Source organism: Odocoileus virginianus, chromosome 11 (assembly GCF_023699985.2).
Source record: "Odocoileus virginianus isolate 20LAN1187 ecotype Illinois chromosome 11, Ovbor_1.2, whole genome shotgun sequence".
Lineage (NCBI taxonomy): Eukaryota > Metazoa > Chordata > Mammalia > Artiodactyla > Cervidae > Odocoileus > Odocoileus virginianus.
Window position 1 is genome coordinate 387,556 of NC_069684.1, and position 27,984 is coordinate 415,539.

The following is a 27,984-nucleotide window of genomic DNA, read 5'->3' on the forward strand; positions in this document are numbered from 1 at the left end:
CGTGGGGGAGGGTATGTGACGGGGACGTCATCCGCCTTCGGGGGCCGGGGGAGGAGCGGGAAGGGGGACGTGAGGGGGACGACACGGCCTGCGGGGGGCGTGGAAGGGGCGGGGGATGACGTAGGCGGGAGAGCAGGCGGAGGGCGGGGCCTAGCCCCACACCCAGGCACACCGTGAGGGGTCGTCCCCTCGGAAGCGTCGCGCCCTGAAGCGGCGGCCCCGCGAGGGCTCGAGGCCCTAGGGGGGCGCGGGGCAGTGTGGTCGGGTGGGAGTCCAACTTCAGCCCTGCCGTGTCCGCCGTCGGTCCGCCTCACGGACAGGCGGGCGGAGGCGGGGACCGCGTGCAGGCGTCGCCTCAGGCCCTGACTGGGCTCCTGGGGTCAGGCGCGTGGTGGACGCGGGGAACGGGGCCCCGGGCCCGGCACGGCTCCAAAGCCGAGAGACGCCCTTGGCGTCTGGGCAGTGGGAGGCGGGCCAGGGGGCACACCCTCTGGGCACTGCCCCGCGGTCACTTCACCCCCGGCCCTCCTGACCGGGGCTGCTCGAGGCGCCGGCCCCCAGCCCGCACCGAGGGGCGCGGAGTGGCGCGGACCGCTCGCCTCATGTGGCCATCGAGGTCCTGGCTCCGTCGCCCGCCTCGGCGCTGCAACCAGGGACCCCGGGCAGCACCCCCTGACTGAGGCCGGCCCCTGCGAGGAGCTCTGGTGTGGACGGCTTGGCAGGGCCGGGAGCCTGCGTTTCCGGAGCGGGGGTGAGTGTCAGGACCCCTGGGGACAGCACCCAGGTGGGCACGGCCACTCAGATCTGAAGGCTCGTATATATTATAAAATCTCACGGAGGACAGATCGGCTGTCTGTACAGCAGCAGGTGAATGTGAGGGAACGTCTGCTTTGGCATCAGCCTTCAGGTCCAGCGGCTGTCTGTTCTCTCTTCCCCGCCGCAGCCCACCCCCCACCAGGCCAGGCCCCTCAAGTCCTCTGCTTAGCGGGGAGGGGTGTGGGGTGTCCGCAGCCCCTCCGCCCTCTCCCCCGGGCCCTTGGCCCTCCAGTCTAACAGCCTTGCCCCACACGGGGAGCCACCAGCCCAGCGGCCTTGCCCCCAGGGCTCCTCAGAGGCCTGAATCCTGGCCCTGGGGGCAGTGGGCCCACAGGGCGCATGACCCGTGAGGGAGCCCCTTCCCGGCTCCTAGGCCTTTGGCAGCTGGCCGGCCACTCAGGCTCCAGGGGTGCCGTCTTCTCTGTCACGTGCTAGTAGGACTCTTCTCGTCCAGAACCGCCAGTTCCAGGGATGAGACAGTGGTGGAGAGCGTCAGAGACAAGAAAGAAGTGAGGGGAGAAGGTACCCTTCGTGGAGTGGCCGCGGCCTCCAGCTCCCCCAGAGCAGGGCAGGGATGTCCAGAGCAGGGCAGCTGGCGTGGCGGGCGGGGTCCGTGCGGCCCTGGGAAGCGGGGCCTGGGCAGGCGTGGCGTGGCGGGCGGCGCCTGCAGCCCGGTCCTACTGCAGCAGCTTGGGCACCTCCACCTGTCGGGGCAGAGCAGACGGCTTAGAGGAGGGGGCCTGGGGGGCCCTGGAATGCCTCGCCCTCCTCTCCTCCTGGGCTCTCAAACAGAGGAGCTGTGGGCAGAGGAGGCCCTTTCCCTTTTCTGTAAAAACTTGATGCTGTTCAGTGACTGGGGGGACAGTCAAGGTTGCACTGTGTCTCAGGAGGGACCTGGTCGGGAGGGGCGGGGTCAGCCTGGTGGAGGACCCCGACTCTGCCACCCGCGGGGCTGAGCTTTGAGAAGCTGGCTCTCTAGGGAGGGACTGACCTTTGGGGTAACCTGACCCCTAGGGCCTGACTGGTTCTAAGAGGGTATTAGGAAAACAAAGGCCGTGTGGGCCTGGGGAACGGTGCGGGGTGGGGGTGGGGGGACTTGGAGGAAGGGTCTGAAGGTGCTGCTTCTCTTCCAGGAGAAACAGAGGGAATGGCTACAGGAAGCTCCTGTGAGGACTGACAGATGCCCTGGAGGAGGTGCAGGCCCACCCCTCAGCCTGGCCCCGCGGCCGGGCCCAGTGCCCACCTTCTTGAGCTGCTTGAGGTTGCTGGAGCGGATGGCCGCCAGCAGCTGGTCCCGGGAGTTCTTCTCCTGGGCGGGGAGGGCCTTGTCACCCATCTTCCGCTGGGTGGCCGGGGACAGTGAGTTCCTCAGGTTCTCCATGACGAGCGGGGGCGCCAGGGGCGGCGGTGGTGGGGGGGGTGCAGCCAGGGCACCCCCTTTGCCTGGCGAGTTCTTAGGAGTGGCCTTGGAGGGTGGCTGCAGGGAGGGCCTGGGGGAGCCCCGGGCAGGGGGCCGGGCCTGGGGCACCTCCAGCAGCGCCTTCCCCACCTGGGCCTCCTGCGCCTGCCGCTGCTCCTGCAGCCGTTTCTGCCGCTGCCGGTCCATGTTTCGGCTGAGCAGGTTGGTGACGGTCATGCGAGGCCCGGCCAGCTCGAAGTGGTAGCCCAGCTTGAGCAGCGTGGTGTTCTCCTTGAGCAGCTTGGCCATCTCCATCTCGGTCTTGCCGCCACAGATGTGGCGCTGATTGTGGAAGCGGAGCTCGGTCAGGGAGCTGTTCTGCAGCAGGGCCCGGAAGATGGCCAGGATGCCTTTGCTGGTGATGTGGTTGGAGTCCAGGTTCAGGCTGGTGATGGTCTTGTTGGCCTTGAGCATGATGGCGATGGCAAAGGCCACGTGGTCATCTGCCCGCGTGTTGGCCAGGGCGAAGACCTTGACGGCCGTGTTGAACTCCAGCGCTTCAGCAAAGCGCACCAGGATCTCGGTGGTGATGCAGTCCGAGTTGTTGACGTTCACCTCCGTCACCTCTGGGTCGTTACTCTTCACCCTCTCCAGGGGCTCGTCGAAGATGCTGGGGGCCGCCTCCTCCTCAGCCTTGGCGGGCCCGTCCGCAGGCTTCGCGGGGGCACCAGGGGCGGGTTTCTCTGGCGCTGGGGTCTTGCTGTCTTCTCGGGGGGCCTTTGCCTCGCGGGGCTCCTCCTTCTTGGCCTTCTCGTCCTCCGACCTGGCAACCCTGTCCCCACGTCCCCCCTTCGGCTCCTGGGCCTCCGCCCGGGCATCCTCACCCGTCCGCGGCCCCTTGGCCTTCTCGGGCGCCGCTGTCTTGCTCGCCGCGTCGGGCTGCTCGCCCTTCTTGCCTTTGTCTCTGCTCACACTCCTCTGCTTCTCCTCATCCTTCTGGGGGGCGGCCGGCCCCTCCTTCCCGGCCTCCTTCTTGTCCACCACAGCCCTGACCCGGCCCTTCTCCAGGCCCCTGATGAGCTTCTCCTCCTTGGGCCTCTCTGCACTCCTGCCGTCAGCTTCGTCCTTGTCCCTCGAGACACTTTTCTTCACGCCACCCTTCTTCGGCTCCTTCCCCAGGTCTGAGTCCCGTCTGGCGCCCAGGGGCTTCTTGCCAGCATCTCTGCCCTTGTCTTCTCCCTTTTTTGCATCTGTCTTGGTCTCCACTTGCTTGCCCTCCTAAGAATGCAGAAAAGAAAAATAAACATGAGGAGCTGGCTGCAGAGAGAGAGGAAGGAGCCCAGGGACAGCGTGGGGACCACTCGGACAGTCTCCACTGACAGCGCCGTGTGGGGCTGGGGTCGCGTGCGGAGCCCCCGCTGACATCGGACTCAGAACGCCAGCTACTGAGGCCCTGAAGGGAACCCTGGGGTCCGCAGCCCTCCTCCCCAGACCTCAGGCCCAGAGCCACCCTCTCTGTCTCGGGCAGCTGGGACAGGGAACCTGCTCGGCTTTGCTGGAACCTGAGGCAAAGGGGAACATCCCCAAGGCTGCTGCTGTCTTTCTTTGAGATTTTACATTTTTGTCTGTCTTGGGGTTTTTTTGCACGACATTTGATTTTTTACAGTACTCATTCATGCATCGGTTGTCTTGATCTCTGGGTTTATAGGCACCCTTGCTTCCTGTGCTCTGGGCAGGAGCCCCGGGGCCTTGCCCGGCTCCCAGGAGGTCAAGTGAGTCTCAGGTCCTGGAGCTTTACAGCCAAGACCTTTCCAAAGGAAAAAATGGTTGGAGAGAGCAACAAAGGCCTGATCACACTTTATTTTCTCACTTAGGAATATTTACAGATCCTGCCTACCATCCTCATCTCACGGAAATAAGAAGCCAACAATAAAGAAGCATGTATTTTCGAGCACCTCTCTCCCTTTTGAGTCAAGGCATGGCCGCCACCCCTCCTGTCTCAGCCCTGGAAGGCGCTCTGCAGGGTCACCTGGCTCTGGGCTCTAGAGAGAGGGGAGAGGGGCTCTACACCCCACAGTCCCCACGCGTCCCCAGCAGTGTGGCCAACCTGGGCCTGGGGGCAGGAGGAGGGAAGGGGTGCATTCTAAGACCCTGGTTCCCAGGTCCTGTTTTTGTTTGTTTTCCATTTGAGACATATATTTTATTGTTTAGAAATTTCCACCAGAGCTATCGTGAAGCTCCTTCATCAGGAGATGCCTGCAGGAATCCAGAGTAGAAAACAGGGACAGCCAGTCCGTCCATGGGGCTCAAGGGGACAGCCCCCCCAGGTAGAGCCCAGCGCCCCTCACGCTGACCCAGACGAGCTGCAGAAAACTCCACAAGTGTGGATTCAAAGTGTGACCTCAAACGACAAACCACCTACCTGGCAGTGCCCAAGACAACAGAATCCACAGAAAATCAAATCTGTCATGACTAGCATCGTACCTGAAGGAAGCTAACCTCCTGAACCAGCTGCCTTATGAAGAGAAAGTGAAGTTGCTCAGTCCTGTCTGACTCTTTGTGACTCCATGGACTGTAGCCCACCAGTCTCCTCCGACCATGGGATTTTCCAGGCAAGAGTACTGGAGTGGGTTGCCATTTCCTTCTCCAAGGGACCTTATTAAGTTTTTACTTAATTATTTTAAAAGCAAACCAAGTGCATATGGCATCTTAAAAAAAAAAATTGTGTAGACGTTGCAAAGTTTTCAGGGGTTGGTTATTTATAATCTGAAGACTGTGGCCTGATGGTAACAATATGGGATGTTCCTTTATATCACGTATATGTGACTTTTTGAGAAGCCCACATTATTTCCCTTCTTTTCCCAGTAAGCACTTCACTAAGGACCACCACTGTCTGTGAGGAGCCTGGAATCCACCGGGTCCTGCTGAGATGGTCGGCCTTGGGGGGCTGCTGCGCTGAGCTGGAGGCTGGGGCGTGAAGTCAACACCTTATTCTGAGAGCCATGGGAGCAGCTGAGTTGCCGAGGATGAATTATTAGGTTTACTGTTCAAGTGTGATCGACTCCAGAGCAGCTGGCAGCCTGGATGCCGCGTGCCCTTAGCAGGGGGATGACGGCCTGACTGCTGGGAGGTGTGCTGTCTCTAGGAGCGGCGGAGGGGCCAGAAGCCCACCACGGCTTTCTGAGCCTCCCCACTCCACCACACCCCCAGGGGAAACTGGAGTGCTGCTCAGTCCTTTGGAAACAGTGTGTGCTTGGGCCGGGAGCACAGCCCTCGGGGACTGGCCTGGGGTGTATTTAGTAGCCGACATCCTTGGCTCCTCTGCAGGGCACGGGGCCTGGTGAGCCACGGCCTTGGAATGCACCCTCCCTCCTGCCCCACAGGCCTGGGTCACCGTACGGCCTGACCCCCCCCACCCCCCCACTCATTCTTGGGCTCCCAGAACCAGGTGACCCTTTAGAGCAGCTTCAGCCTGGGCAGGACAGGTGTGACTGTGCCTTGATTCAAAAAGGGGGAGAGAAGCTTGCAAATACAAGGCGGGTGAGGGGCCTGGTGTGTGTGTAGGGGGTGTCTGCGGTTAGCCCTTGTAGGATGCTCAGACCACCCACCTACAGGTGGCCAGGTAGCCCCTCTGCCCCCAGGTTCAGAGTGGCTCCATCACGGATGCTGTCCACTGGAAGAGCTGGGCTGAGGCTGGGCCCGGGGCCCTTGGCCCCAGACGGAAGTGAGGCCCCCAGATGGGCAGCCTTGCTGCCCGCTACCCCCAGAGTTCCCACGGTGCTCACAGGCCTCGCCTAGGGGGACCTGGGGATCCAGAGAGATAGCTTGGCTGGCTTCACCCCGTGTTTGGGAGAACCCAGGCTACAGCCTGTCTCACTTGTGGCCCCCAATTCGATGTAACTTCTGACCTTTCCCAGGGGGTGGGGGGCAAAGCCCCACATCCCCGCTGCTGGCAGGGGTGAGCCTGCCTCCTGGTGCCCATGCCCGCCCCCAGCACGTCCGCGTTCTGGCCCTCCCTCTCCCCTCTCTCTGTCTTCACGGGATCCCCCACACCTCGTGGGCTGGGACCTGCTGCGTGTCTGCTCCAGAGGGGGTGCGCCAGCCCTTTAAAAAGAACCTAATGAAAAACAGGCAAGGGGGGGCAGTGGGTGTTGATTAATCATCATTTCCTCCAAACAGTCAGGAATGAGTGGGGCTGGGGCTGAGGACGCAGACGCTGCCTTAAAAGGAGAAGTGGCCCGCGCCCTGCAGGCCTGGTTTCTGGGCAGCAGCTCCTCCCTGCTTATCTGAGGAGAAGCCAGCCCACAGCTGGGGGTGCGTCCTGCTGTGCTTCTGCCCCTGGCCCCTCCACTGGGAGGGCTGGGCGGGGGGACAAGACCTCCATGGGTGAAGGTCCGCAGGCCTCTGGACGAGGCTAGGCAGTGACGCTTTCGGGTGGAGGGAAGCCACGGGGGTGGTTTGGGACTTCCTCGTGGAGACAGGGGAGTGGAAAGGATGACCTCGGAAAAACTCTTGAGGACCTGTGATGCGTGGCAGAGACCTGTGGTGGGTCAGGGTCAGAAGCAGCTCCTGGCTCCCAAGTCCCGCAAGCCTTTGCTCTGTGCCTTCTCTTGTCTGGGATCCGGCGACAGGTCTCTGGCAGAAGGGACGCAGTGTCTGTCCCCCACCTCAGGCCCCACCTGCCCTGTTTCTCAGATGTCTTGTCTGGTTGGCCAGGGAGAGCCTTTCCCATTTGCGCTGCCAAAGCAGGAGACAGAGGGAGCCTGTCTGTCAGGAAGTCCCTAAAGGTGAAAACCCCAGAGGGCAAAGGCCAAGCCCTCCTCTGCCCCGTGTCCGCACTCGCTCAGGCCTGACCACCCACCTGTGCCCTGCAAGCCCAGGTCCCCTCTGTCCTTCCTGTGACCTGTCACCTGTGGAGGAGGGATCCTGGCCTGAGGCACCTGCCGGAGGCATCTGCAGGGCCCCAGAGGGAGGAGAGCCCAGGGAACATCTCCAAAGCGGGTAGGGGGTGCCGGGGTGCAGGACCAGCTCTGCTTGTCTAGGAGGGGGCACGGCCACGAGGGTCGGGTGACCTCTGCTCCTGCCTCACAGCAAGACCCAGCGATGCTGCCCAGACGGTCTGTGTCCCCAGGGCTGCCGGGGGCCTGAGGGTCTGTGTCAGGAACATCCTAACTGGGGACAGGGACTTGACTGCCAGCTCTCTGTTCCCAGCCTTTGCCGAAGTCCTGGGGGTGCTGACAGCCTCGGGTGGGGCAGGACCCCTTAGATGTCTGCCTTTCCCCTCAACCCAGGCCTGGGCTGCTTCCGGCTCCTCCTGGGTCGGGCTCCACCTCCTTGGGAAGGCAGCCCGGGGCCTTCCTGCTCCGTGCTCAAACCCCCCAGCTCTCCCTCCTGTCCTGCCCCGGCCCTCCCCCCCAGCCCCTCAGAGTCTCACAGCCGGGCTCGTGTCCAACCCTCCCCCCCGCCCCCCGCCCTGCCCCGATTCTCCTGTGAGGCTCTGGCCCCTGAGGACCCCCGACGTCAGTCCCTGCAGCTGTCAGGGCTGTCTGTCTGTACAGAAGGGCAGGACGGGGGCGGGGGGGTTGGAGCTGGCCACGGGCTGGGGGCCCTGTCAGTCCCCGGGTGGGCAGCTCCCTTAGAGGGCAGACGTGACGACAGGATGGGGGAGCACAGGGACAGGACTCGTGGGGGCCTGGGGCACTCACCCCCTCCAGCCCCCTTGCCTTCCACAGGCACAGGAGCCTGGGTTCTCCCGAAGTTCAGCTCCGGGGGAGTCCGAGAGTTCCGGGAGTGCCTTGGGGGAAGCTCCTCGGGGTGCTCCTGGGGCTGGGGGTCAGGGGGCGGCAGTGCCCGTGTCCCTGGGGTTCTGTGGGCAGGAGCCTCGAGGGAGGCCGAGGCCAGCTCGTTGGACCGAACTGTGGCTCTGCCACAGCTGAGCTTCCCAGAGAAAGCCCTAGGCCTGAGGGCTGTGGGGAAGACTGCCTGGTGCACAGGCAGCGTTCGCCAGCTTTGCAGGAAACCCGACCCAGCTTGGAGCTCGGGGACCCCAGGAAGGAGGGCGCTCTACTCAGAAGCATAATTGGGCCACTCGGGGCTTGTACGCATGCTCAGCTACAGCCCGTAACTGGCAGCTGGTTGGCCCCCACAAGCGGGGTGGGGAGTGGGGTTTCCATCCTTGGCTGGGCTCTGGGACCTGTGCTGTGGGGGTGCGGCGCCTTCTCTCGCTGTCTGAGGCCCGGACGCTCCATGTTCCCAGCTCCCGGCACGAGGCCGCACCGAGTCAGGGCCTGTCAGGAGGGCGGCCGGGGGCATCATCCCCTAGCAGTCCACGTGGACCCAGGGGAGGGCTGGGGCCTGCAGCCCCACCCGTGGGCCTGCCCTGGAGCGCGCGCCTCAGAGGAGAGCCTCCGCCAGGGCATCCTGGAGCCTGGCAGGCTCTTAGCCCAGGGACTGCAGGCGAGGGGTTCAGAAGGGCCGCCCTGGAGGGGTTGGGCTGCATCGGGGCCGCCTGCGGATGGCCTGGCTGGGGATGGAGGGCCCCCAGCATCCTGCCAGTGGGGACCTCGGTCATTCCCAGCTTCGGTCACGTCTGTAGAGGGCATTGTCCCCCCCGCCCCCACCCTCTGAACCCTCAGCCAGGGAGCGTCTGACACCCACTGTGCAGACGGCGGCCACCCCTGCCCCAGCGCAGCTCTGTGAGGCTGTCTTCATCCCCAGATCGCACAAGATGCAGCTGAAGCCCAAGACCACACAGCCCCCAGTGGAGGCCGGGCCTCCAGCCCTGGGGTTTGAACCTCTTCCCCTCCACCCAGCGTCCTGTTTCCCAAACTCTGCCCTGAGGCCTTGACGCTAGCCTTCCATCCAGTTACTCCTGAGCACTCTGTCCATCTGTCTGTCCAGGCGGGGAGAGTGAGCTGGGCTCCAGGCTCAGCAGGACACTCGGGGGCCTCACCATAGAGCCTCAGAGATAAACACAGAGTACTCACTTCTGGACAGAGTGTGCACAGGGTGAGCAGACTTTGGGGGTTGGTGCTAACCTTTTCCAGGTTCTGTGGATGGCGTGTTGGAGGAGGGGAGTGAGGGGGGCTGGCGGTCAAGCTCAGATCTCCTGGCCTCTTCGGCACCCTCCCTGGTGTGGCCAAAGCACTGGACACACCGGGCGTTGGTCACCTGGGCTCCCAAGATTAGGACACATGGAGGGTCAGTTCTATGCTGGGCGCCAGGCTCAGCCTGGGGTGTGGGGATGGCAGGGTGGGAGTCCCCCAAGGAGCTGAGGGGTGGGGTCACGCGGGGAGCAGTCTCATCCCTGATCCCCCTGGATTTCTTGTCTAGACGGGGGAGTGCCCATGGCTTCGTCTAAACCGGGGGGTACCCATGGCCTCGTCTAGACTGGGGGTGCCCACGGCCTCTGCTAGACTGGGGGTGCCCACAGCCTCTGCTAGACTGAGGGGGGTGCCCACGGCCTCTGCTAGACTGGGGGGTGCCCACAGACTCATCTAGACTGGGGGTGCCCACGGCCTCTGCTAGACCGGGGAGGGTGCCCACAGCCTCTGCTAGACTGGGTTGCCCACAGCCTCTGCTAGACCGGGGAGGGTGCCCACGGCCTCTGCTAGACCGGGGGTGCCCATGGCCTCTGCCTAGGTAGGTTGGCAAGAGGGGGACGCAGCCCGGTGGGAACGAAGTTTGGAAGCTGTTGGGCTTCCTGTTCAACTGCTGCAGGAGTGGGTCTGAGCCCTGATCTCCACCTCCCGTGTTAGTTTTCCCACCGAGGAAACGCCGAGGGCCCGTGTGCGCAAGGAGGGCCGAGCACGGGATGACTGGGGCTGGGTGGTCGGTTCTGAGGACCCTGACCCGCCTTCCCAGCCATGCCCCCCCTGCAGCCCAGAACCGCTAAGGCCACGGGTCTGACATGTGGGCAGAGTGAGGCAGGCTGCTGGGCGAGAACGCGGGGGGCCCGCCATCCTGTGGAAAGACAGACAGCTGGGGGACCGCTGTGTTCCTCACGGCCTCCCCTGAGCAGGCCCAGCCCAGCAGAAGCCCAGAGGCCCCAGGTCAGCTAGGCCCCAGCCTCCAGAATGTTCGGAGCTGGTGGGCAGTGGGAGCCGGGAGGCAGACAGGCCTGCAGCTCAGAGCTGCCGTCAGGACGGCCAGGACAGCCGTGCAAGAGGCTAAGCAGAAGGAGCAGCCCCAGGCCCAGTGGAAGGCTGGAGGCCGGGCCGCCGACAGCCACCTTACTCTGTTTGACATTTGATTCTCCGCTTTCACCGCTTCGTCCCAAAGGCAGGGCAGCGGGGAGAGGCCGAGTGTGCCCTTCCAAACCAGAGACCCGTGAACCTCAGGACCGGACCCCTCGGCCGGGCGCCCACCGGCTGGCTTCCCGCTGCCTTCCCAGCGGCTCCCCTCTGGGCTGGAGTCACCCGTCCACGGACTCAGTTCTCACCCCATCACCGCCGAGGAAGGTTCATGGGCAAGAGTGAGGTGGAGGTCCTTCCAAACGGACAGAGCACCTGCCTGACCGGGACCCTCCAAGAGCCCGAACCCAGAATTTCTTCCTCTTGGATCTGCAGCCAGAATTGGCATCGCTGGACCAAAGCCAGGTCCTGCCTTGACTGCCTAGCCCCCGAGCCCCAGCCCCCTCGTGCACCTCTGGTCCAGGCTCCTGTCGCCTTCACCAGGGTCATTGCAGACACTCCCAAGGGCCTGCCCGCCCCCAGGTCCGTTCCCACCACAGCCTCGGGCCTCTCTGAGCTTAGGCCTGCCGGCCCGTGGGAGAAACTGTGACCCCCGCCCGCCCGCCTGCCTGCCGTCACCACAGAGGGGACGGAGCTGGGCCTCTGCAGAGCTGCTCCTGCTGCTCGCAAGGCTCCTGCTCTTCTTTGCTGATAATCTCTCACCCCAGCCTTAACCGTGAAGGGTCTCAGTGCAGCCCTTGAGTCCTGCCGGGTTTATCTGGTGTGTGTTAGGGACTGGCCGTCTAACACTTTCCCAAACGAACAGATAAGGTCTGAATTACTTTTATGATCAGGAAAAAAACAAAAGTTCCACACACACAAGAAATGGCCTTTAAATATTTCCGTTTCCAAGACTTCCCCGGTGGTCCAGTGGTTGAGGCTCTGCTCTCCCAATGCAGGGGACCTGGGTTCGATCCCTGACTAGGGAACTAGAACCCACTTGCCAAAACTAAGACCCAGTGCAGTCAAATAAATAAATATTTCAGTTTCATAGACAAAAAGAAAAAAGCAAAAGCCGAGATGCCTTAGGCCAGGGGTGGCGGGGTGGGCGGGGACAGAGATGGCCGGTGACCCCACATCACAGAGCCTGGCTGCACTGTGCGGGACCCTCCGTGGAGCCCAACGCTTGCCTGGCCCAGCTCCAGCGATTAGGAAGTCAGCGATAAATACTGGGCCTCCCAGAGGGGCTGGAGGGGTGTGGGCACCTCCTCCTAGGCCAGTGTAAACAGTTTGTTTTTACTTCCCGGGATGGTGGGAGGTTGTGGACCTGGGACCCAGGGCACCATCTACACCATCTAGCCTGCGGCCAGGCCAGCTCTGCGTCCAATTTGCCCTGTGAGTGGAAGGCGGAGAGCAGCTTCTCCTGGAAAAGGGGCGGCCTGGCCCCCACACGGAGCACCCCACCAGACTCTACCCCTTAGCTGCCCAGCATCCTCAGGGCCAGCACTCCATGAGAGAGACAGGGCCGGGAGACCTTCCCGGGGTGACTTTGGGGTCTGACCCCCTGCTAGGAGCTCAGAGAGCCTCAAAGAAGGGAGGGGCCGTCTGCTGTCACTGGGCGCTTCCCTGCAGGGGAGTGGGCTCCGGTCAGCAGGGGCCACAGCTGCACTGGGCCGGCCCTGGGCAAGATTCCCCGCAGGGCGGTTCGGAGCCCCCTCCTGGGCAGAAACAAGGGTCTGGCCGCGGCTCCTAGGCCCTGAAGGCCCGGCCTGGTGTCTCTGCGGTCCTCAGGGACCTGAGTCTCTGGCCAACCGGTCTGGTGACTCATGGCGAGAAGCTTGTAGCAAACCCTTTTTTGGAGAAACTGGGGAAGCTCTTCTAGAAACAAACAAGTGGCTTTGCCCTCTGCCCTCCGTGGGCCCTGCAGTCCCACGTCCGCCCTCAGCAGGCTGAAGCTGCGAACCTGGAACGCACTGGTGAGGGCTGCTTAGTTTTTCAGTTTATTGGTTTAGTTGTGGCACACGGGAGCCTCTCTATTCATCACACAGGGGAGGGGGCCAGGAGGAGCCTCCCAGAGATGCCCCTGCAGAGGCTCGACTGGGACAGGAGGCGGGCGAGGACGCTCCCATGGGACGGTTCGACGGGGCACAGCGCACCGGGGGTTTGCAGCTGGAGAGGCTGAGCCAGGAGCCGCGCCCTGGGGCCAAGTCACTGCAGACCCCAGACTGCACGTGTAGGCCTCGCAGGGCGGGTGGCAGAAAGGCGCGCATTTGCGCAAGGAGGGGCCATGTGTGCAGGGAAAGAGTCCTGTGTGGTGCGACCTGGGCTGAGGCCGATCAGCGCCCACGAGGGGGTGAACTCTGTGCCCACTCGGCACAGTGGACGGGTTTTGGTCAAGTTGAACTGGTCCCGGGACTTCCAGCTCGGTTAGCTGGAAAGATGGTGACGCTTTAAACCATCTGGAGAAGGATGGAGTGGGGGGGCTGGGACACCTGGGGATGGGATGGGGGGCTGGGGGACGTGGGATGATGGCTTCCTGGTCTAGGACGACCCAGCATGACCTGTAAGGCAGATGGCTCGGGAGAGAGACCTGGACTTGAGAGGCAAATCTGAGGGTGGCGGGTGTGGGAGCGACAGCGAAGCCACAGGAATAAGGGGACAACTCTGGAGAAGGAGTGTCAGGAAGAGGGCAGAGATTCGAGTGCAGGCCACCTTGTCTCCCGAAATAAACCTGTGTCCTCTGAGGTCAGCAAAGCCAGAGGAGCGCGTCACCCCAGATTGGATGGCTGTGGGAAAAGTCAACTCACTAAGTGAGGTGGTGGAGAAGCCGGACCCCTCATGCCCGGCTGGAGGGATGTCAGCGCAGTGCTCTGGAAAGCCGGCCTGCGGTCGCCAAACAGCTGAGCACGGAGTTACCCTTCGACCCAGCAATCCCAGCCCTAAGTGACGCACAGCCACGGTCCATGCAAACCTCTCACACAGAACACACACAGATGCTCACCATGGCAGCGCTGCTCAAAGCAGGACAAAGCAGAACCAGCACACACATCCCTCAGCTGCTGCTGGGTAAACTCAGGGCGCCGTCTCCATACCAGCTGAGACTGCTCAGCTGTGAGACCAATAAAGTGCCACGTCCAACACCAGTGAACCCTGAAAGCTCAGTAAGTAGAAGGAGCCGGACCCCGAGACCACGTGCTGTGCGTGTCCATTACAGGGACCATCAGGACAGGCAGAGCCACAGAGACAGGGAGGGTTGCCGGGATCTGAGAGCAGGAAGCTGGGGAGGAGCTGTGGTGGGTGCGGGGTTTATTCTGGGGCCGACGAAAATATCCTGGAATTAGGTCGGTTTCAGTCGAGAGCTGACTCCGTCCCTCTCAACCCCATCTTTCCGAGTCTTTCTTTCTCAGGTATTTCGGCGATTGCGCCCGTGACCGGTTCGTTTGCCGGCAGGCTCCGGCAGGAAAGTTCCTAAGGTACCTGCTGAAGACCGAGCAAGTGGGGGACAGTTTTACCATGTGTAAGTCAAACTACTGAGATGACTAATTTTGATAGATCAGAGTAGGTTTTTCTACATGTCCTTGTAAAGAAGACAAAATTCTCAATAACATCTTCCAAGAATTCCAACACCAATTTTCAGAAGGAAAATACATTATCTATCACTCAGTATAATTGAATACTGTCATTTAGAAGCAAGCAGCAATGTAGGTTGCCAAAACAACACGGCAGCATGTGTACTCAGGTTTTCTATAGTCTGGTTTCATCTTGGGATAGATTTTAGAGTATCTACAAAAGAAGATAGACCCACTTCCTTCAGGTAATCCCCCCTAAAATATTGCTTAAATAGTAAAACTTTCAATAAATACTGAGTATCAAAAAAAAAAAAAAAAAAAAAAGAAAATATCCTGGAATTAGGGAATGGAATCGGTGGCACAGATTAGTGATTTAGTTAGAAAAAGCACTGAACTGCACACTTTAAAGACTGAATTTTATGGTATGTGAATTATCACAATAAAAATTTAAAGATAATTAGAAGAGCTCTTCCTCTTAAAACAATGATAGAAGGGTTATACTGAACAAAATCTTATTTTACATACTGTTTATCTCCTCTTGTTTTCATTTCTAAAGGATAAAGACTAGATAAAGGACTGAAAATATGAAATGAGCCTATGTGCCTGGGACCATTCTTGAAAATACTATATTAGACCAGCCCCATTACCCACTCCAATAATCTTGCCTGGAAGATCCCACAGCATGGGGTCACAGAAGAGTCGGCCACGACTTTGTGACTAAACAACAGCAACAAATCCATTGCACACATAATGGGGGTTACACCAGGAACTTTAAATGTTCTAGTAGCCACATTTAAAAAAGTAGAAAGAAACGAGTGAAATGGACTTTAATACTGTGTGTGCTGAAGTTTCAATGTCCCTGAATTAGAAAGGGCAGAGTCACTAACCTTGCAGATCGAAATTTCTGAGCATTGACTAAACAACCTTGAATCAATCCTATTCTTCCAATTCCCAGAACATGCACATATGTGCACACACGCATGCACACACACCCAGCCCCATGTCAGATCCCTCTCTGTGAAAATATGACGGGGACACACACAGGAAGGGGTGATGACAAGATCTTCTAATAAATCCTGTGTTTTTAAAGTATCTATAAAAAAAAATGTTTTGAACCCATCCCAAAATGATTTCTACCTGTGATCATTATAAGATCCCTAATGAGACACCTTATATTCTCTTCCCCGCTGAGTCCTAGGAGTTTGGTAACTGTCACCCTCCGCCCTGCCCGCGCGGGGACAGGTCCCATGCGGAGCAGGGCCGGTCCAAAGTGACTGCACCTGCTTGGTGTGGGTGGTCCCCTCCCTCCCCTCCTTCCCATCTGTGATGAGCACCAAAGCCCTAAGTACCAAGGGCTCGTGTAACTCCTAAAGACCCTCAGTGACCCGGCGTCACGGGAGGGGCAGGTGAAGCCACAGCTGGGGAACCTTGGGGGTGGGTGGGAGCTGGCGGAGCTCTGGGTCTGTGTCAGGGAGGAGCCCGCCCGAGACCCCTGAGGGCGAGGCGGCCAGGCCAGCGGGTCCAGATGCACCCCCTGCCCCAGCAGGCACACTGCCTGCACCCCGCTCAAGGGGAGGTCCCGAATGGAGGCCAAGAGGCTTCCTTCTGCTAACATGAAGTCAGGAGGAAACGCTGGAGATGCTCCCTCGTCGCAGCTGGGTGACCTCCTTGGCCCTGGCACCTGTGTCTGACAAGCAGGCTAAACCCTGCCTATCCCGTCTACACTGCAAGACTGATGCGATGGGACTCTGACGGTGTGTACGGGAGCCCGTGGGGGGCGGCTGGGGCTGGTGGGTGGGTGTCCCGGGACGTCCCAGAGCTTGCCTGCAGCTGCGGGGCCAGGACCCCGTCCTCTGCTCCTCTGAGGTGGGAACTGGTGCCTGGGCTTTGGGGGCCTTGGGGGCCCTTGGGTTCTCAGAAGCAGGAGGGTGCCCAGGGGGCCCCTTTGACATCTCCCCACACTCGCAGTTTCCCAGGCTAGAACCTCGTCCTCTCCGTCAGTAGGAACAACTTTCTGCTTCCATGACCAAGAGAAGCCCGCACGCCTGCCCCATCACGCTGCAGAGATGACCCGGTCCTGGGGCGGATGGCTGTCACCCAGCAGGACCTCGATCCTCCAGCCGGCAGCTTGGGTGAGCCTCTCATCTCCTATCCTGGGGCGAGCGTCAGCCCTGGCGTCTCCCGCGTCCAGGCTGTTTTTCCTCCCCTTCCCGAGTCTGTCTCGCCCATCTATTCACGGGGCTCAGCGTGGAACAGTGTGTGAACAGTTCTGTTTATCCTGGGGTTTGGCTCCATGTCTCTGGGGACGGATGCCAAAGGCCAAGGGAAGGAGCCCATATCTAGGATCTGCTTGGGGACTTGGAAAGTGCGTTTATTGGAAACCATGGAAATGTCCAAATATAGGCAAATGGCTCAGCCCAGCTGTACAACGGAGGGGAATGGCCCTGAAAGTGATGTTCAGGAAGGACTTTCAGTGATGTGGGAAAGTGATGACTACCAAGTGACAAGCAAATAGTAATCACATCAAGCAGGAGACCACGTGTGTGAGTACGTGTGTCTGTGCATGAAGTGACCTCAGCGACAAAAGAAAGCGTGTGCACACACCTGCACGCCCAGGACGTGACCGCAGCTGCCTCGCTGAGCTAGTGAGGCAAGAATCACGGTTGTTTCCTCTCTTTCCCCTATGTTTTGATATCATCTATAATAAGTCTTATGACACCACAAGTATAAATTAATCTTTTAAAGAAATGATACGAGTGAACTTACCTAGGAAACAGAAACAGACTCACAGACTCAGAAAAGGAACTTAAGGTATCTGTGGGGGAGGGTGGTGGGGGAGGGGTGCTTAGGGAGTTGGGGTGGACGTGGACACACTGCTGTGTTTAAAATGGATAACCAGCAAGCACGGTTCCCTATGCAGTGCACAGGGAACTCTGCCTGATGTGTTGTGGCAACCTGGTTGAGAGGGGAGTTTGGGGGAGAACGCATACGTGTACACACATGGCTGAGTCCCTTTGCTGCCCACCTGAACCTATCACAACATTGTAAATCAGCTATACCCCAATACAAAATAGAAGGTTTAAAATAAACTATTCTTTGAAGAAACAGCACCTCCAGTGACAGAGGTAGGGAGTAAAACACAAAGCCTCCCCCTCCCCTAACTTGCAGGAATCCTGACCACTAAGACAGCAGTGTCTTTGGCATTTGGGTCATTAGTGGACACTGTCCTGGTGGCTCAGCAGTAGTGTACATTACTTCTAAATAATACCCGGGACAGGGCGCAGAAGCAGCAGTCCTCTACTGTTGCAGTAGGGCAGATGACCCATCGTGGGGACATTTGCTACAAGCAAAGCAGCTCACCCCTTGTGGGGCAAAGGGTAAAGGTCAAGGCAAAATGGTCAGCCCATGTCCGTGGGGATTGCAGGAGAATGCCCTGAGGTGTCCCGTGTATGTAGCGAATTAGTTTCTTTCCTCCAAGTTTCAAACGGGACCAGCTATTTAGCATCTTTGGAAGAACTGAGGAAATAGTCATGTGATTAATTTTCTGCAAGGCTTGGTCCTGCTGCAGAGCCCTGGAGGGAAAAGCTGATCCTCATCTCTAATGGCCTGCTCCCTGCTCGCTCCAGCCTCACCGTCTGGCTTCATGAGGTACGGTGTGCCTGACTGGGTCAGAACCGGCACATCCGGACCCCGGCCTCTCCGTGGGTGGGTCTGCAAGGCCACGAGCGAGGCCACACTTGGCTCAAGGGGAGGCCTGCCTGAAGCCACTTCTCTGCAGGAGCCACCTCCTTCTCTGGGTCTAGAAGCAAAGCTGCCAGGTCCTGCAGACATTTCAGGGCAAGCCAGTGACAGGTGCCGATGGCCCAGCTGCCTGAACGTGGAGCTGGTCGCTAATCTCCTCTTTAGTGTGTCTCGGGAGCCCCGAGATCAGAGGAGAACCCAGCGGGTCTGGCTAAAAATGCAGCCTGTGACCTCGGGTCCCTGGGGGAGCTGGTAAGAGACGATCCAGAGAAGGAAAGAAGGAAAGTTAAAAGTGAGTCCCTGAGGCTCACTCTGTCCAGAACAAACCGAGGGGACAGAGGGCTGGGCCTCTCCGGGCTCAGGGGCCCCAGGGTGTAAACTCGTGGATGACTCCACGGGTTGTTACAGGAACTGGAAAAAGGATCACGCCAAGTCTCTTTCCATTTGAGGCTTTGGACACAAAGTCATGTTTTCCAATAGTCTCCAAAGAGCAGAGATGAATTGATAACTTCTGCAAGTCCCGTCAAGCAGGGTGAGAAGGGCACTCGCACCCCTCCTCCGTCCCCTCGGCCTTCGGGCGTGTGCAGGTGTGTGCGGGCGTGTGCAGGTGTGTGTGGGCGTGTGCGGGTGTGTGCGGGTGTGTGCAGGTGTGTGTGGGCGTGTGCGGGTATGTGCGGGTGTGTGCGGAGCTGAACCTGCACACAGAGTGGGGAGGGATGGGGGTGGGGGATGGGGTGGGCGACGGGGCCCGGAGGCCAGGGCATCGGGGTTCCGTTGCCAGGAGAACTGGGGGCATGGCAGAGGGTGAGGGGCAGCCCCCTGCCCAGCAGAGCACAGGGCAGGGGCAGGCAGGCTCCAGGGCGGTGATGAGTAAGTTATTCTTGGACCAGTTGAACTTGAGACACTTGAGGAGTCCAGGAGGCAAGTGAACCATCTGGACTCAGAATAGAGAACTGGGCCAGCGGGCGGGCAGGCCGGCCCAGGGGCTGCGGTGAACCCGCGGCCGGGCAGAGGGCAGGGCTCTGCACGCAGTGGCGTCTGGACCCCAGGGAAGGTGGGCAGGCACAGCTGGAGAGGAAAGGAAACCAGAGGGCTGGTCTGAGCACCGAGGGGCGAGGTGGAGTCGGGGCAGAGGAAGCGCGGACCAGACCGACCAGCCAACGTGCCCAGGAGGGTGGCCGTGGTGGGGAGCGCGGTGCTGGGTCCTGTGGGGGCGGGGGGCAGGGAGAGAGCAGAGACAGAGACACACGCAGCGAGAGACAGAGTGAGAAGCAGGCCTGGAGAGAAGACAGGCGTGTGGGGAGCAGGGCGCTGGAGGAGCCGGCGGCTGGCCTGCCTTTCCTGGGTGAGATGAGAGGCAGGAGCCCTCACGCCCTTGGAATCCGATGGGTCTGAAGGAAGCAGAAGAGGAACGTGAAGCTTCTCTCACCCGAAGGCTTCTGGTTTCTCGGAACCCCGGGGCCTGGAGGGTGAGGAGCGCTGGGGTGGGAGGGCCCCTGGAGGGAGGCTGACTCTGGAAGAAGCGAGGGGGTGCAGAGGGGGCTCGGGGGCCTGGCTGAGGCCACGCGCCACCCACAGTGGCCCTGACACACCCTGACACAGCCGTCGTGTGGTTCTCTCCAGGTCTGAAGAGAGCTGGGCAGGCGGGCCAGAGGGTGGGTCCCGTCCAGGCAGGTGATGGAAAGCAGGGGCCAAGCATCAGAAGTGAGGTTGATGCAGAGAATGACTAAGACAGAAGCTGGACGGGGAGGGAGCTGAAGCTGAAGGGTCTGAACGCGCAGGGTCTGCCTGTCTTGGATGGAGGAGGCCTCCTGTTCCGGCAGAGTCCAGGGGTGAGAGGCCGACCCCAGGGGCCTCAGTGCAGCTCCGCGTCTGAGCAGAGGGCCTGGCCGGGTGGTGTTCCCGGACGCGAAGGCATCTGGCTGCCCTCAAAGATGGGGTCCAGGGGAGGTGACAGCCAGGGCCATCGCTTGACTAAATGCCCACTGTCCACAGATCACTAGATGAGACCCCCTGCAAACTTTTCTGTCCCATCCTCAGAGACTCCAGACTAGGTAGGGGCATCTCTGTTCACCAGGAAAGAGACGGAAACTTCCTTACACATTTGTGTTCCAGCAGTTCCGCTTGTAGGCTTGTCACCAGCAGAAATGAAATCATAGGTGCACTCAAAAATGCGCAAAAGTGTTCATAACAGCATGGTCTGTAATACCATCCAAGTGGAAACAACCCACGTGTACGTCAGCTGTTAAATGATAAGTAAATTATGGTATATTCTTACAAGGAGATATAGCAGTGACGGTAAAAAAAAAAAAAAAACAAAGCTGCATGGCTGAATCTCACAAATGTAAAGATGGGTGACAGGACACACTCTACAATTTTAAAATATGATTCGAAATGGGTAGAATCATCGGGGGGCAGGGAGGAGGCCTGGGGTGGGGGTGCTGTCAACATTGGCTCTTGTTCACTTTGTGAGAATTGGGAAAGTCTATACTCGTGTTTTGTACACTTCTGTATTTTATATTTCAATACATACATGCTAGAAAAAAACCCATTCTTGTCCATAAGATATAGACAAGACGCTGAAGAATAAAAGGAAGAAAGAAAGTGAAGCTGTCTGAGGCTCAGAGCTCCCCCGAGGCTGCGCACTAGTGACCCTCTAGCAGGGAGGGAGCCCGGGCCTGGCCCACCGCCAGCTGTCCAGAGAGGCGCCCCGCACTGGGCACGGTGGCCTGGGGACAGGGACCAACGCCCTGGAGGTGACGGTCTGCTGGGCCTGGGGGCAGCTCTGGCAGCTGTTGCTGCTGGCGCTCACAGGCCGAGTTTCACGTCGGGGGCATTTCGTGTTTTCCTAGCACGCCAGGAAGCACTGAGCACTTCTCTTGGGACCTCTGACCACAGCCTCACAGCTCCTGCCCATCAGTCGCCCCCTGCTCGGCTGCCCCATGCCCCCCAGAGCGGCAGGGGCACCAGCCACACGCGAGAGGCTGAGCCCCTTCAGTGTGGGAGGTGAGCCCCCCGCAGTGCGTAGGGGCCTGGGGGTCTCCCCCACTACGGCCCTCCTCACAGCACAGAACATGCCGTAACAGCCCATCTTTCAAACAGACGCTCCCGGGATCCATGTTGACCTCCGACTGCCGCCCGTTTCTCCACTTCCTCTCAGAAGGAAGCTTCTCCGGGTCCTGTCTGCAGGCCTCCCCTCTCCCCTGTGTCCTCCTCAAGTCCACTCTTTATTTATTTATTTATTTATTTTTACGATTTTTTTTGGATGTGGGCCATTTTTAAAGTGTTCATTGAATTTGTGTCAATAGTGCTTCGGTTGGTTATGCTCTGCTTTTTGGGTCCAGAGCCATGTGTGACCTGGCTCCCTGACCAGGAATGGAGCCCACACCCCTCGGCATTAGAAGGCGAAGTCATAACCCTGGCTGCCAGGGAGGCCCCCAGTCGTGCCCGCACATGCATCTTCTCCGGGTCCCGGTGGCCCCCGTTTTCCCAGTGATCACAGCGGCTCTTGCTCTCACCTTACTGCATCTCTCAGCTGCAACAGAAGCGGCGGGCGCTCCGGCCCCAAGCCCGTGAGCCCGTTTCCCTCCCCAGGCTCCTTCAGTGCCCCTCTTCCTCCTTGAGCACCCGAGACGCTGGTGAGTCCGAGTCCCTGTTGAAGGGACGGGGTCCTTGGTCCACACTTGCTCCCTCAGAGCCTCTCCCAGGCTCAGGAGTTTCCGCATCGCCTCACCTTTCGGGCTCCCAGGCCCCAGCTCAGACTTGAACCTGACAACCCAGCACTCCCCGTGGGGCCTGCTGAGCTCCTCGAGCACCTTCACCTCAAATCCCACCTCATGTCAGTAAACAGCACCAGATGTACCCCTGGCTCAGACCAGACTAGGCCCCCCCCACTCCTCTCTGGACCCCAAAAGGTCAGTCAGTCCTGGCTGTGCTACCTGAAGAGTATTTCCCGTATCTGAGCACTTCTCCCCAAACTATCCTTGAGCTCTTGCGAGACCCTTCAGCTCCAATCTTGTCCTCCTGCCATTGGTGCAGCTGGCAGAACAATGGATACTTCTAAAAACGGAGATCAGATCACATCTCTCCCCTGCTCAAAACCCTCCGACACCATCCCACCCACCAGAAGTGCCCCAGGCTGCCCTGCGATGCCCTGCGATGCCCTGCATCACCTGAACCTCCAGCATCACCTGACACACCTCCATTACCTGAACCTCCAGCATCACCTGAACCTCCTCCATCGCCTGAACCTCCAGCATCACCTGACCCTCCAGCATCACCTGAACTTCCTGCCTCACCTGACCCTCCAGCATCACCTGAACCTCCTGCCTCACCTGACCCTCCAGCATCACCTGAACCTCCTCCATCGCCTGAACCTCCTGCTCTGCCTGAGCCCCTCCCCACCTCACCTGAACCCAGCCTACTCCCAGTCTCATCCATGCCCTAGTCCAGGGCTCCCCTATTCTAGTCACAGGCCTGGCTGGCCTCTGACTGCTCCTGCTGCAGGCCTTGTGTTTGCCCTGCCCTCTAGATAGTCCGTGGCTGACCCTTCAGTCCACCCCAGGCCCGCTTGCTTGTCACCTCTGGGCGATGTCTTCCCTGATGCCTGGTTGGAATCTCCCCCACCAAAAAGGTCAGTCCTACACTCTTTCCTAAAACTAGGTTATTCTTTACAACAAACAGATGTTACCTGTGCTGTGTGTAGATGCTGTGAATGGTCTATACAAGCACTGTCTGTCTCAGCCACTAGAACATGACCTCAGGACCACAGCCCCTTGTCTTCCTCACTACTCTGTCCCAGCATTTAGACAGTGCCTGCTAGGAATTCACTCGGTCGCTGGAGAGTTAATGATGTGGTGGAGTCTGCCTGCCTCCTTAGAAACGCAAACACAGTCCATGAACCCTGCCTATAGGGACTGGAGGGAGGATGGAGCCCCCGGCCCCAGCCCCAAGCCTGCGGCATGCCTTCTGTGCACGGTGATGGGCATGACTTCCGTCTCGTGGATGAGCATCCCGTGCTCAGAGAGCGAAGGATAGGTCTGAGTCTGGGCCCAGCTGCCTCTGGAGACCCTGCCCTGACGTCCAGCTTGCCACCCTCTGTGTCAGGATGGTCCTCCTTTCAGGGCAGGAGGGGTCCTGCTGGCCCCGTGCGGGATGCGGAAGACAGGCTGAGGACATGACAGGCGGAGGACTCCCCTGGGGGATGGGGGTGGGAGGGGGACAGGGGGGTGTGGGCAGGAGGCCGTCCGATTCCTAGTTGTTTGTGACCAACATCCTGACAAACAGTGGGTCTTTTCTGCAGGGACCCCAGAGACAAGGAGGGCTCACAGCCAAAACCTCCCTCATCTCCCCTGCCCCACTCGCATCCAGCCCTGGTACTTGGCCCTTGAGCGTAAGATAATTAGGCAGAGGCTCAAGAAACCAGGCCACGGGGTGGGAGTGGGGGCAGGAAGTAATGAAACACTCCCTTCTCACTGGTCTCCCAGACACTGTCCCTCAGCCCCTCACTGGCCCCAGCAGGGTGTTTTTTGACCTCATGAGAGATTGAGAAAAAGTTGATCTGGCACAAACCCAGGCTTAAAATCTGCAGTATTGGGGGGGAGGGGAAGTCTCTGTGCCACGTCCAGCACCCATCACAGTCCCTCCAAGGTCACAGTCCCCTCCAAGGTCATCTGACAGGTAATACTGTTGACTCAGGGAGCCACACCAATGAGGCCTTTGGTCCAGGAAGTCCTGAGCACTTCCTAAGGGGACTACCTGAGTTCCCCAGCTGGTCAGGGACTGGAGCAGAGTCCCGCCTAGACCCCTCGGGCTCCAGACACCAGGGCGCCCCCCACCCCAGTCAGTCCCAGGGGGACAGACTCTGAATCCAGACCCCTTCTTCCTTTACCATCTACACCAGGAGCGGTCTGGTAAACAAGCTCAGAATGATCTGGAAAGGCTATTCCTGTTTATCCAGCTTGGCAGGCGTCGAATATCAACTACCCCCCGCCCCCTCCACCGAGCTGTGCTTTGGTGCTCCCCTGCTGCCGTGAGCCCAGCGGCCTGGACCCTGTCTTCCGAGCACCTGGGCCCAGCTGAGCTGTGGTCTGACACAGACGTTCCAGCCTCCTGGGGGGCGCAGACGGTGGGTATGGGCTCTGCTCCCGCCCTGGGGACCCTGAGCCCCCTCCTGCCCGATGCTGGTAGCAACCTCCTGTTGGTCAGCGGGACGCTCAACTAGCCTTGCCCATCTGCACCCCCAGCACTGCTGGGCTTCTCCAGCGTCCAGATCTCCGTGGTCCTGCCCCCCTCCACTCTATCCCCTGGACCAAGCTGAACCCTTGCTGAGGAGGCCACCAGCCCCCGGGGGCAGCCGAAGGCTGCGAGCAGAGCTTCGCGTGCTCAAAATTCACTAAACTGAATGTTCTATATAGATGGAAGAAACTACATACCACACGAGTGAGAGCAGTGATTAACAGTGATTAAAACAAACGCAAACGGATCCCACCACCTAGTTTAAGAAATGGCCAAAAAAAAAGAAATGGCCAGTGGCTGTTTCTCAGCCTGGACGGGCGGAGGCAGCTCTTGCCCGGGGTGGGACCTGGACTCTCCTGGTGCCCGCCGGCGCCTCCCATCACCTCTCTGCCCCTCTGCCTGGCTTCCGGGGCTATTTTGGTTGTGTACCCATCGGGGTTAATCTCCTTAAGCAAGGAGCCGTGCTGCCCAGGGCTCTCGGCAAAGGGCAGCCTGAGGGCTGGTGCCACCCTGCTCCTCCACATCCCCCCTCGGGGGTACCGCGGATGCTGGGGGGGGGACTGAGTCTGGAGGTGGGGGGCTGTGGGGGCTGTGGGGGCAGTGACCAAGGGAGCTCGGAGGCTCACGGGGGGCCTCCGGTTGGTTCTGGAGTTTACCCCAAGGGGGAGCCCACCGAGGTCTCCTCCAGGCCAGCTGAGCTGCCCGCTCCTGGCTGAGCGCAGGTGCTAATCCTGGCCCTGCCACGTGGGGGGGCGGGGGGCAGGCGGGAGGTCCCCTCCCCCTCGGGAAGGAAAGAGAGCAAGCAGCTGACCGGGGGGATCCGGTTCCCGAAACCTGAGCCGGGACTAGGGTTTCACTGAACACTTGGCTGCACACCTGCCGGCTGCCTCCCACCTGGGCAGGAGGACGGGGCGACACCCCCCACCCTGCCTTTAGGGGAGGGGGGCCTGCTGACCCCTGCTCTCCAGACAGAGCTAGCCTGTCCTTCAGACCCACAGGAGCTGCACGAGATGGCAGACTCAGCAGCAAAGTGGCTGGAGGACAGTATGGGCTGGGATCAGGTGGGCACACATGGAATTGGAGCACTCAGATCAGATGAGGGGCGGACCCTGCCGCGGGCGGGGGACATCAGGGAAGACTCCCTGGAGGCAGTGGTGCCTGAGACCCAAGGACAGATGACAGCCGATCCGGAGGAAGCAGGCGGCGTGGCAGAAGCAGAGCAAGGTCTCTGCCACAGCCTAGACCCACCCCGCACGATAGCCAGCGTACGGAAATTGGGGGCCCTGTCCCAGGAAGAGCTGGAGCTCAGGATGCAGGCTGGGCCCGCTTTCTGCTCTTGGTCTCTGCCTATTAAAAAAAAAGAATGGCCAACATACTACGGAAATCTCAACACACCCATAGAAGCAGAGAGCTGAGCACGACGGTCACCCGCAGTCACCACCAGCTCCCGCACTCACACCTGTCCACCAGCGGACACTCTGCCCGGTTGCCTCGCCACAGGACTTGAAACAAATTCCCCGATCCTAGCAGGTTTTTTCCCGTAGGTATTTTGTATTCCCATCTGGAAAACAAGCATCCTTTAACAAGTATGCCCACACCCTCAACACTGTCATCAGGTCAGTTGCAGTCGGCGCCTTACTCTCTCCTCCAGAGGCACCCCCAGCCCCGCCCTGCCTCCCGGTCACCGGTCCCCTGACCCTCTGGCTGGCTCCCCAGCTCCCAGGCCCCTTGACCCGGGAGGCTGACCAGGTCAGAGCCGCCGGTTACCACACATCCACGGCCCCCCAGCTCGCTAAGTGCTCTGCGTGCCTCGGTCCCTTCCGGCTTAACACCGGCCCAGGAGCAGGACCAACTGGTCATGCTGGCCCCTACGGCGGGGATGAGGAGACCGAGGCAGGTCCCAGTGAGGGACGCTGGTCCTCAGACCGGGTATTTCAAAGCCGCGTTTATACCAGGCTCCTGTTTGGCTAAGGGTGCTGACCAAGCTGTGTCCCAGGTTCCTGCCCATGCTCCCACCCCCGGGAGCCTGACCTAGAGAAGACACTGGGGGCCTGAGGGCCTCTCCTCAAGGGAAACGGGCCCAGGGCACCTCCCCCAACCAGGCCCCACCGCGTCCCCCGACTCGGGCTCTGCCTGCGAGACGAGTATCCACCTGGTGCCAACGGCCAGCCAGGGAGCGGCTCCCACTGGAGGAACTTCCAGGTGTGTGGGAGCCCTTCCCGGCTCTGCGGCCTGAATGCCTTGCTTCGGATCAGGACTGTTTTGTGCTGCTGGGGATCTTTGCAGCTGTGGGCTCAGAGCTCCGGGCCTGGGAGCAAGGGGCCCAGCGGGGCCTTGACAGCGGCGCCAGTGCCGGCGGCACCTCACTTCCCTCCTGTGGGTCCCGACAGCCCCTAGAGGCACAGCCCCTGCAGCATGTCCCCCCTCCCCCCTCCCCCTGCTGCCTCTCCCTTCCGGGTTTTAGCATTTACCCAGCACCACAGAGCCAGGCCTTGCCCCAGGATAAGAAGCTCCTGGCTCCCCTCAGTCTCCCTGACTTTAAACTGAGGTATAACTGCCCTAAGATGCTATTGCTTTGCTAGTTCCTGGTGCCCAGCATATGATTTGATATTTCTGCACGATACAGAACAGCTCCCGCCCTCCCAGTGTCTTGGCGAAGCTTTGCGCTCAGGCCAGGGGGCAGGCAGGGCAGAGATGGGGCCCCCGCTCCCCACCCTCAGGGGGCCACGCGTGCCCCACCACGGGCTCCATGGCTGCTGTCCCAACTGGGCGGGCCCCTCAGCACACGGCGCACGAAGCGGTGGCCAGTGGTCGCTGAGCAGGAGGGCCGAGCACAGCGGGACGGTCTCCCACCAAACACTCCTGACCCGGACGAAGTCGCCCTCCGGCGAGGCCAGGCTATTTCGTCCCAAGAAAGCCCCCCTGTGATCATAAGCAGAGACCCAGGAAAGCAGAACGCTGCTCTGCGGAAGCTGACCCGAAGCGGTGGATGTGCTCAACGGTGACCCCTGCCCTCTTCCGTCCCCTCCTGGCAGCTGAACACCCAGAGGCTGGGAAACAGCTCGTCCTGCAGCCAAGTGGCCTGACCCCCTAAAGGGGGGCTGCTCCCTCCAGATGCCCGTCCAGAAAGCACACACTCCATACCCCTGGGACTGAGATGGAAGCCGTGGGTGGAGGCACAGAGCCTGCCCTGGGGAGCCCAGCTGACCCATTGCTTCACGTGGTCCACAGGCCGCGAGGCGGCCAGGGGGCTGGAAAGTGAGCCTTGGTCCACCAAGAGGGGCTGGCAGGAGCCTGTCCAGGGTGGGAGGAATGGGAGGAAAAAGCCAGGTGTGCAGGGCCGGGAGAAGGCAACTGACAGAGCCCACCCAAGGGCGCCTCCGCTCCCAGGCGGCTCGCAGCCGCGTGTGATACGTGGTGCTGGTCCCAACACACCCGGCCTCTGCTCCAGGAGACAGCGAAGAGGGGTGCAGGGGATGGCAGTGCCCTGCCAACAGGAACTCTGTTTCTCCCATCTCGGCATCGCGGCCCCTCCCCCGCCCCTCCCCCCCAACTCTCTCCCCACTCACATCCATGGACGCCTCCCTCTGGATGAGCTTCTTGGTCTCCTTTTCACAGAAGTTGAGCATGGCCTCCCGGTTGTATGCGCCTGTGGACGGCTTCTCAGTCTGGTTCCTCTGGCGCAGGCCCAGGGGGACGCTCCCATCAGGGTCCACCACGTCCAGCTCCTTCTCCAGCTCCTCCATCTCCTCAGGCGACAGGGTGGACAGCAGGCTGTCGATGTCAGGGTCTTCGCTCACCTGCCGGCGATACTTGGCTACCTTGGACATCTTGGCGCAGTGGGCCGCCGCTCTTGTGGGGCTGCAGGGTCTGGGTAGCTGGGACGGGCGCGCCGGTGTGGATGCAGCAGACCCCTGCTGGTCCTGGCCGCGGCTCCCCCACCCTGCCTGCGCAGGTGCCCAAGTGTGGTCTGGGAGCTGCAGCCTCCGGAGCCCAGGGCTAGTGGACCCGGGCCTATCCTGCCAGCGGCCAATAAGGCCCCACGACGGCC

At 60.4% G+C, this 27,984-nt stretch overlaps 1 protein-coding gene and 1 long non-coding RNA gene across 2 annotated transcripts; one reads left to right on the forward strand and one right to left on the reverse strand.

The window, feature by feature from the left end:
* The first annotated feature begins 666 nt into the window (after positions 1–666).
* LOC139037396 (uncharacterized) lies at positions 667–5,025 on the forward strand. The gene is made up of 2 exons (XR_011490169.1): positions 667–751; positions 4,090–5,025. It is a non-coding gene; the product is annotated as an uncharacterized lncRNA (long non-coding RNA).
* Positions 799–27,962, reverse strand: LMOD1 (leiomodin 1). Its single transcript, XM_020892203.2, has 3 exons — positions 27,503–27,962; positions 2,060–3,493; positions 799–1,520 (listed from the first exon to the last, which is right to left on the reverse strand). The coding sequence occupies exons 1-3, from the start codon at positions 27,761–27,763 to the stop codon at positions 1,494–1,496; spliced, it is 1,722 nt and encodes a 573-aa protein (XP_020747862.2). The 5' UTR covers positions 27,764–27,962; the 3' UTR covers positions 799–1,493.
* Between the last annotated feature and the right edge of the window lie 22 nt (positions 27,963–27,984).

What these genes read in the sequence shown, in the direction of transcription:
- LMOD1 (XM_020892203.2), bottom strand. Translation starts at nt 27,763, where the DNA reads ATGTCCAAGGTAGCCAAGTATCGCCGGCAGGTGAGCGAAGACCCTGAC. An exon ending in AGAGGGAGGCGTCCATGGAT is followed by an intron (nt 3,494 to 27,502) that starts GTGAGTGGGGAG and finishes CTGCATTCTTAG; the next exon opens with GAGGGCAAGCAAGTGGAGAC. An exon ending in ACCTCAAGCAGCTCAAGAAG is followed by an intron (nt 1,521 to 2,059) that starts GTGGGCACTGGG and finishes CTGCCCCGACAG; the next exon opens with GTGGAGGTGCCCAAGCTGCT.